The sequence below is a fragment of the Saccopteryx leptura genome, chromosome 1 (genome assembly GCF_036850995.1).
Source record: "Saccopteryx leptura isolate mSacLep1 chromosome 1, mSacLep1_pri_phased_curated, whole genome shotgun sequence".
NCBI lineage: Eukaryota > Metazoa > Chordata > Mammalia > Chiroptera > Emballonuridae > Saccopteryx > Saccopteryx leptura.
The window spans coordinates 150,511,308-150,520,515 of NC_089503.1; the positions used below are offsets into that span (position 1 = coordinate 150,511,308).

General features: G+C 45.9%; 1 protein-coding gene across 1 annotated transcript; it reads right to left on the minus strand.

The window, feature by feature from the left end:
* Nucleotides 1–261: 261 nt before the first annotated feature.
* On the minus strand, nucleotides 262–5,275 carry GPX8 (glutathione peroxidase 8 (putative)). Its single transcript, XM_066360840.1, has 3 exons — nucleotides 4,895–5,275; nucleotides 4,041–4,302; nucleotides 262–653 (listed from the first exon to the last, which is right to left on the minus strand). The coding sequence occupies exons 1-3, from the start codon at nucleotides 5,096–5,098 to the stop codon at nucleotides 490–492; spliced, it is 630 nt and encodes a 209-aa protein (XP_066216937.1). The 5' UTR covers nucleotides 5,099–5,275; the 3' UTR covers nucleotides 262–489.
* Between the last annotated feature and the right edge of the window lie 3,933 nt (nucleotides 5,276–9,208).

Genomic DNA, 9,208 nt, shown 5'->3' on the forward strand with positions numbered 1-9,208 from the left:
CATGAAAAAAGTAAAGATTTGAATCTACATGCATATACATTTTACAATGTTTATTTTGCTTTATTACATAAAAATAGTCATTTACCATTAGTTACTGCAGAAATCTCAGCCACACGTGCTGTCAGGGACTCCCTGGTCTAGCTAGTGTGTCAGCATTTCCCTCAAGTATGAGCCCAGAAGTGTCCAGCTGGACGGTAGAGTGTGGAAGCACAGTGGTGCCTGTATTCTGAATTCTTTAGTGTGGTCAAACGAAGTCTTAAGTCAATTTCATGTCGCTTCTTTGGGTACTCTTTATTTTTGCTTTGGATAATCTCTGCTGTGGGGACATTCATGACCACTCGCCAGCAAGATAACATTAAAATAAATCACCCTTCCATGCCCTGGCCTATCTGATTATCAGAGAGCTTAATGCGAGACCAAACCCTCAGGGAGACATTTCTGCATTTTGACGATTGCATTAGAAGGACTCAATGGCATTTTCATAGATCTTCATAGGTCCTCCCTCTTTTTAATGATCATTTGTCTAATCAGATCTGCTATCTCAGGCCTGATGACTTCGATGGGCTCCTCGGGCCTCCAGGACTTCACAACGTGACCCTCCGGGTTGACCAGATATTTCCAAAAATTCCATCTTGGTTCCTTTTTTGAAGAATCTAAAATATCAGAATAGATTTTCATGAGCATGATTTTATTTTTGTAGAGATTTTCAATTTTATTACAATCTGAGTGAAAACTTAAGAATCAAGTTCTAGGATTGTCATAATGTCAAAAACAAAACAAATAAAAGGAAAACACCCAAACAAAGCAAGACTCAAGACTGGGGTAACCTGGTCTCTATAATACTCGGTGACCCCACTCATGATTCTACTGATCTAGACTCATGAAATAAGGTGGTTTATTTCAGATTTGTTGATCTAAACTAAAAATTTACCTTGCCACTAGCTCAAAACTTTTAGTATGTTAACATTTTAAAAGATAAAAATGATATTTTAAATGTCCTTTGTAAAGGGGATGTGTGGATTACTTTTTGTAATAAAGACATTGATGTTTTTAGCTGAAAATGGTAAGAAATTCTAAATATATTGAGAAATTATGACATCCTTTTGATGCTTCTTAATTTACATAAGAAATGTAGATTTCCCCCCATTTATATATTCTGCATTTATGTGCATTATTATTGACTAACATGAATAAAATATGACTAAAAATTTATCAAGTGTAGAGATCCTTGCATTACGACAGTCTTGACATATGACGTTCACTCCCATAAAACCTTAAAAAAATTAAGACATGAGTGTTTCGGCTTATGCCATTAGCATAAGAAAAATTTTTTTACACTCATTTTTTGTCATTTTTTTCTGTTACTATAGTACAGTGTACAGTACAGTATATTTATGTCCTTTTCTTTTTTCTGTAGCTTAGTTGTGTTTTTATGTTCTAGATCAGGGGTAGTCAACCATTTTATACCTACCACCCACTTTTGTATCTCTGTTAGTAGTAAAATTTTCTAACTGCTCACCGGTTCCACAGTAATGGTGATTTATAAAGCAGGGAAGTAACTTTACTTTATAAAATTTATAAAGCAGAGTTACAGCAAGTTAAAGCATATAATAATAATTACTTACCAAGTACTTTATGTTGGATTTTTCGCTAAGTTTGGCAGAATAAATCTTTATAAAACAACTTACTATAGTTAAATCTATCTTTTTATTTATACTTTGGTTGCTCTGCTACCGCCCACCATGAAAGCTGGAACGCCCACTAGTGGGTGGTAGGGACCAGGTTGACTACCACTGTTCTAGATTATGTGTTAAGATAGGTAAGTGACTTAGGCTATGGTGTGTTTCGACTGACACCAAAATTTGTGTTACACCACTGTTGTAGGAATGGAACTGTGTCGTAACCCGAGGATCTCCTGTATCTACTATGTACCTAGTAATGTGTGCTCAGTGTGAGGTGGGTGTTCGTATTATCCCCATTTTGCCGATGAGAAAAGTGGAGGCCTGGAGTGAGCTGGTAGAACCCAGTGACAGCTGGACTTCCCTCCCCAGAGCTCACACTCTATTACCTCCCAGGGGACATGGCGAAGCCGGCAGGTGTTAGGAGGAAAATGACAAGTTCTTTCTGTACACATAGGACTCAGGCACATGTGGGACACACAGTTGGTAGAGGAAGGTGGACATGTGGCTTCGGGGTTTAGAGACAGAGCCCACTCAAGGATAGGGGATAGAGTAAGACGAGCCCAGGTGGATTTGAGGGAGATCAGTAGAGTTAAGGGCGGATGGAAAATAGGAACCGGAAAGGAGAAGGGGCCAGAGTGGAAGTCACGGCACCATGACCACCAGGTTCAGGGGCATGGATCCAGAAGCCAGACACAGTGATCTGAGAAGGAAGTGGAGAGAGGGAAGCGGGGAAAAAGGTGTGAATATCCCGTCAAAAACAGGGGGAAGGAAGTAGAAGGAACACACCAGAGTTGTTAAATGTGGGGAATACTTTGGTTTATGCTTGAAAAAGAACCAATGAGGGATCAGAGGTTAAAAATAATAAAATTTAGCTTGACTGGTGGTGGCACAGTGGCTAGAGCATTGACCTGGGACACTGAGGTCTCATGTTCGAAACCCCAAGGTCGCTGGCTTGAGCATGGGCTTGCCAGCTTGAGTGTGGGGTCGCCAGCTTCACATGAGATCACTGATATGATCCCATGGTTGCTGGCTTGAACCCAAAGGTCACTGGCTTGAGCCCAAGGTCGCTGGCTTGAGCAAGGGGTCACTGGCTCAACTGGAGCCCTCCTGTCAAGGCACATATGAGAAGCGATCAGTGAACAACTACAGTGCCTCAACAATGAGTTGATGCCTCTCATCTCTCTCCCTTCCTGTCTATCTCTCTCACTTGCTCACTAAAAATAAAAAAAAAATTGTAGCCCAATATTTACTTCTATGTGCTTGACTGTGCAGTGCACACTGTGGCAAGCATTTAAATTGGTTATTTCATTATTAGAAGCATTACCGATTAAATCAAACATCAATGACTCAGTGTGAGCATATTGTTACATCAAACCCTTCTTCAAATCATTTTGAAAAATAGCCATTTTCTATAACGGAAAATGTGTTTCTAAAGACAATACCCGTCAGTCAGAGAGTGGCTCTCTCTAGCTGACGTAACATCTTTGTGTGAAAGAGACAAAGAAGCTCTCCCAGGTGGGTGCAGTCCCTCAGCACACGTCTTGGTACCTGGCTGGGCTTCAGTCCCCTTTGCCTGCTCACCCAGATGCCCTGCACACCTCGCATGCTTTGCCCACCTTGCATACCACGCACGCCTGCACACCCTGTACGCTTTGCACACCCCGCACACCCACATGACCTGCACACCCTGCACACCCTGCGTGCCTTCTACACCTTGCGTGCCTGTATACCTTGCACACCCTGCATGCCAGCACCAGGGTCATCAGTTACTGCCCAGTTTGGCCACCACATGTCAAGTAACTTTTTCAGTAAAACAATCATAGGAATAAAATACAGTGGAAAAGATGCATTTTGTCTTCCAAGAAGTTAAAATGTCAATTTCAGGAAAGCATCACTTCTAGGACAGTGGTCCCCAACCTTTTTTGGGCCATGGACCGGTTTAATGTCAGAAAATATTTTCACGGACCGGCCTTTAGGGTGGGACGGATAAATGTATCACGTGACCGAGACAAGCGTCAAGAATGAGTCTTAGACGAATGTAACAGAGAGAATCTGGTCATTAAAAAAAAATAAAACATCGTTCAGACTTAAATATAAATAAAACGGAAATAATGTAAGTTATTTATTCTTTCTCTGCGGCCTGGTACCAAATGGCCCACAGACTGGTACTGGTCCGCGGCCTGGGTGTTGGGGACCACTGTTCTAGGAAGTTCAAAAGGATGGAATTTTGGCTCTCACAAAACTTTCCCACTAAAACATTTTTGACTAAGCGGAAAGGATGGCCCCGAGAGATACTTTGTGTTTAAAAACCAGCAGCAGCGAACAACACTGAGCTGGCCAGGCGAGACAGATCCTTACCAACGAGAAATCTGAACGCGGGCTCTGCTTCAGGTCCTAGAATCTTGATCTTGTGGAAGATGGGGAAGGTGACCCCGTAGGTGCTCCTGGCGAACGCCGCCACCTCCCTGCTGGGCCGGGGCTCGGCCTCCCCGAACTGGTTGCAGGGAAAGGCCAGCACGCTGAAGTGGAAGGGCCCGAACTCGCGGTGCAGCGCCTGCAGCGCCAGGTAGTTTCTGTCTGTGAGCTGGCAGTCGCTAGCCACGTTGGCAACTAGCGTAACCTCCCGGAAAGAGAGAGAGAGAGAAAAAAATCCAACCGGAAAGTGAAGCAAAGAAAAGATAAAAAAAATTCTGCAACTAATTAAAATCCTAAACCCAGTGGAGGGGGGAATACAACCCCAGCCACAATGGTTAGTTCGCAGTTGCAGCTTACCCATACCCAGCCTCCCAGAAAAGCGTAACTTGGCTGCCCGGGCTCAGGCTCTGAAAGATCGCCACTATTAGAAAGTATCCGTACACAGACAGCTTACTTCTTAAAAAAGATTGTCTATAATCATCGATAGAGTGCTCTTTAATGCTGCTCGTGTCTCCATAGTCCCAGGACTAACCAGAAGGAGTTCCTAAACAACTTTATGTATTCAGCACATAAAACATTTTTAAACAGTTAAAGAGAATCAGAGTTCATCCATTAGAAGCGTATAAAGTATAAACTATGAGAACTCTGATGGCTAACGGGGGCAGGGCGGGTATTACTAATGACATCACTGTGGATGACGAGTTTTGGCCAGTTAACAGCGGAAACTGAGTCCCTTAAGAGAGCACACGGAAAACGTGACCGAACAAAGCCATACGAATGAGGAAGAGGCCACTTACTTTGCCTTTAAACTTGTCCAGCGACACGGGTCTTCCTTTTGCATCTTTCACTTGGAAGGTGTAAAAGCTGCTGGTTTTAGGCTTCAGGAATTTCAGTTGCAGGAGGAACAGCATGACCGTGCACAGCACCATCGACAGCAAAACGGCGAACACCTTGGCCTTGGGCCCTGAGCATCTCAGAGGCTGGGCGCCCAGCGGCTCCATCTTGGGTGATTCCGGAGGGAGCTTTGCTCGCTCGGCGCTGGAATTCAAGGAGGGGCTGAAACTTGAAACCGGCCGCAGTTTAACTGGAAAACCAGGAAGGACAGACGAGCTCCCCCCCACCCCCACCCCAGTGTGGCGGAGCAGAAAGACCCTCTTCGGACAGACAGGGAAGGGAGGGGGACCCCTGGAGGATGTAGAGAGAGAGCATGCGAAAGAATTTGAAGGCGGTTTATGATGTCCCTTGCAATTCTTGCGAGAGAAATCAGGACATTCCTGGTAGCTCTCTTAACACCCTTCCAACAAAGAAACGATCTCACCAGAAGATGGTGCCCTTGTAACTTGAAAGCTGTGAGGTGCTCCCAGCAACTGGTTAGGTGCAGAGGGCTGGGTACCAGGCACCCAGAGCCCAACAATTAAGCGTGCAGATCTATCAACATGATGTGAGACCTGAAGGTCGGGAATATTGTAGGTATGGATTTTAAACCTGCTCTAGGAGCTCAAGGAGTTTATAGTGGAAATGGCAGTAAATCACCTGGAAAGGCTACTTACTCTGACCTTATCTGGCTAAGGCAATGGCAGGTGAATTTAGTCAAAATACATAGATAATAAACCGAGATGGCTTTACAAAACCTTCCTCTAACATAGAGGAAACTATAGTTCAGTGTTTTTCAAAATCTTGATAATGACCCACAATAAGAAATGAACTTTACAGTCTAACTCACAGACACACGTACCCCAGAAGTTTCATTAAGCAACCGTCCCCACCAGAACATCAGTGCACCTTGCTCAGTCAATTGCGTGTTTAAAACACCTAGTTCTGACCCAGGAAAATAATTTCATGTTTCACTAATGGGATGCAACCTCTCGATGAAAAATACCTATAATAAATGAAGGAATTTAACATGATAATTCACCAAAAAGGCAACCCCCTCCTCCCAAACACCTCATCTAGCTGCTCTATTTTTATCTTTATTTTCCTTCTGGCTGCCTCCTGCAGGAGGTCTAACTTTACTGTGGGGAAAGCTAGGGGTAGCTACAGAGAGGGAGCAGCATTTCCTGAGACCCATGGTTCCTTCCACCACCTTGGAATCGGCACCACGGAAGCCTCACTAGTGGTTTTGAATTAAGGTGCTTTGCCCCACCTGGGCCTGACTCTCTTGTTTCCAGAAAGGTGGGGGACATGCAGGGGACAACGTGAGAAGTCTGTGGGAAGCCCCCCCAACACTACAGAGCTCTGGCGTGGCTCTGCTTCTTGTCCCTGCTTCTGTGGGGTGCGTGTCCGGGTGCTTGGGCGAAGCCCACTGCTTAGCCCCGTAACACCCGTCAGAGACCAATAAACCACTTTACTTTCTGGCCTGATGAGAACAGAGATGTATTCTCCTGTGAACATAATTTCTCGGGAAGCACCAGAAGGTACACAGCATGCACTGCGTCACTGAACGGTGACAATTCTACGTTGGTGGCCTCTGGCTGAATTATTGAGCAAGTCAGAGTTCCTGTGTTTGTAATCCCCGAACGCTGCGGTGCAGCTTACATTCCCGGCCTTGCAACTGCAGGTGGGGCCCTTAGGTTTGGGGTGCTGTTCTCACCTGAGTGCTTGTGGGAAGTACAGCATCTCAGGCCCCTCCCCAGAATTATCCTAAGATCCCCTAGTGACAAGCACACATGGGAGTCTGAGAAACTTGAGACTGCAGTCTTATTTCGGTTTTCAGAGCAACAGGCCTCTCTGGAGTCCCTCTGCCTCTCACAGTGGAAGTGTTTCGTGTCTCTCTGTCTGCACTAGATAATCCGACTGTTCGAACACTTGCGTCACAGGCACTTGAGGCTTAAAGTTCATTCATAGGATGCCTGCTGGTAAACAGAACCAGGTAGAGGAACCCCATTGTGACCGTGCTTTGAGGGAAGGAACAGAGGGCTTTCCTCTAGGAGAGAGCTGACTGATCACACCCTAGAGGGTGGTATCATTTGGATAAAATCATTACGACAGGTTCTAGTTCATTGTTTTGTAAGTGCAAAGATTCCCACCGAGTGACCCAGAGCTTGGCCTTGGAGAAGCCCAGGGTCATGTTATATACACTTGCAGGATGTGGCAGCCAACATGCCAGGTCTACAACCAGAAACAGAACAGTTGTGCAGGCCCGGAATTCACAGCAGTTTGACCAGAAAATTCACTCTATATGAAAACTACTTTGAAAGCCTAAGTGAATCCCTTGTCAAGGGTAAAATCAGAGCCATTTTGTTAATTTTATGATTCTTAAGACTTAAAAACATGATCTATAAATATCCATATAGGCCATTTAACCAAACATTCGGGATCTCAGTGAACACAAATAGATTTTGTTCCTTAGACATTCCTTCTTTCTTCATTGGACAGAATCTTTCTCTGTCTATTTTGTAATATCTTTCTGGAGGACCTGACATCATGGCGTCCATGTTCTGTCTATATTAAAACGTTCTCAGACTATAAGTCTATCAACATTGCAAATTTGTCTGCATAAGGGACACTATGCTTAAAAAACCACCAGAACTCTTTCAGAAAGTCAAGTAAGTGCCTTTGAGAGATGACGTCAGAGTAATGGCGGGGTAGGAAGCGATACCAATAAATCTCCCCCAAACCTCAACAAGATCTTCAACCAGAAACAGAAAAACCTATCCTTGGAGCCTCCAGATGTTTCGCAATACACCCAAAGGTATGATCGAGTGAAAAATTGGCTAAATATATAACCAAACCCTGAAGGAAATAGGGAGTAAGAAATGCTCCGCCTTCCTCACTAACCTAAACAGGGCGATTTTCACTGGAAACTGAGAATATAGAAACTAAGGCGGGCAAAGGGGGTGAATAGATCCAGGCCGTGGCACAAACGGCCGAACCAGGCTGTGGCACGGAGATCCAAGCCAAGGAAAAACTGTTCCTGTGACAACCCGGGCAATACAGCTAACACTCGCGCCAAACCCAGACAAAGAAAGACAAGCGGGGCAACCATTTTACCTGATCCCCTGGTCGGTGCATAGTGGGCGAGAGATTCCTTCCAAAGCCCCCGGAGGGTGCGCCCGTGTTACTCCACAGAGAGGCAGAGTCAGAGGCCTTTGTGTGGGCCGAAAGCCTCCGGGTTGCCCCAGCACCCGGGGAGAGCCGCACACGGGGAGGGAGCGAGAGCTAATTCCAACACTGGAACTTTTCAGTGTGGGCGGGAGGTTTCACTCAGAGGGCGAGACTCCGGCCTCACATCCTGGTCTGCGCGCACGGAGAGTGGGCAGGAGACTCCTCCCAGCACCTCCGGAGTGGGAGCCCGTGTTGTCCCACGGAGGGGCAGAGTCGGGGGCCTTTGTGTGGGCCGAGGGCGGAGTCACGGGCTGCCCCAGCGCCTTGAAAAAGCTGCACACGGGGACAGAGCGAGAGCCAATTCCAACACTGGAACTTTTCAGTGCGGGCGGGGGGTTTCACTCAGAGGGCGAGACTTCCGGTTTAACATCCTGGTCTGCACGCGCAGACCCGCCCGTGTTACCAGACAGAGTGGCAGAGCCAGAGGTCTTTGAGTGGGCGGAAGCCCCTGCTGATTATGCTAGCTGCTCTGACTGACTGAGCCTTACCCAGAGCCCTGTGCTGAGTGGGAATAGAGTGGGGAGTGGCCAGCTCTTTGAGCCTCTTACTATCCAGGCAGAGGCAGCAGCAACCCCATAGCTGGATTTTCAGGCTACTAATTGAGGAAGGAAAGACTAGGAGAGAGGCTCCAGGAACACGGACTCTCTCACTGTCGGAGCCTATAAATGCTAATGAGCCTTGACTGCCAACGAGACTGAAGCACAATACATGACATCGCCATAGAGACTTATCAACTGCAAACCTCTACCTGAGCGTGCCAAAGGGGCAGAACCCGGGGTACAGAGTCACCAACCAGGAAGAGGGAGAGAAAAGAAAAAGCAAGAAGATAACCTCTCAAAATCAGAATAATCCGCAGACTTTATAACCTATCCCATTTTATTATATTTGTTCGTTTGTTTCTCTTACCTTCATCCTTGATTTTTTTTTTCTTTTTTTTTCCTCCTCCAATTTGGTCATTTAACTCACTACTGGTCTTACTCTCTCCTCTCCTTGAACTACACTACCCA

Excerpts from the sequence above, each read along its gene's own strand:
- GPX8 (XM_066360840.1), bottom strand. The coding sequence starts at position 5,098 with ATGGAGCCGCTGGGCGCCCAGCCTCTGAGATGCTCAGGGCCCAAGGCC. Across the intron at positions 4,303-4,894 it reads TGGACAAGTTTAAAGGCAAA|GTTACGCTAGTTGCCAACGT; the intron begins GTAAGTGGCCTC and ends TCTTTCCGGGAG. Across the intron at positions 654-4,040 it reads CGCGTTCAGATTTCTCGTTG|ATTCTTCAAAAAAGGAACCA; the intron begins GTAAGGATCTGT and ends CTGATATTTTAG.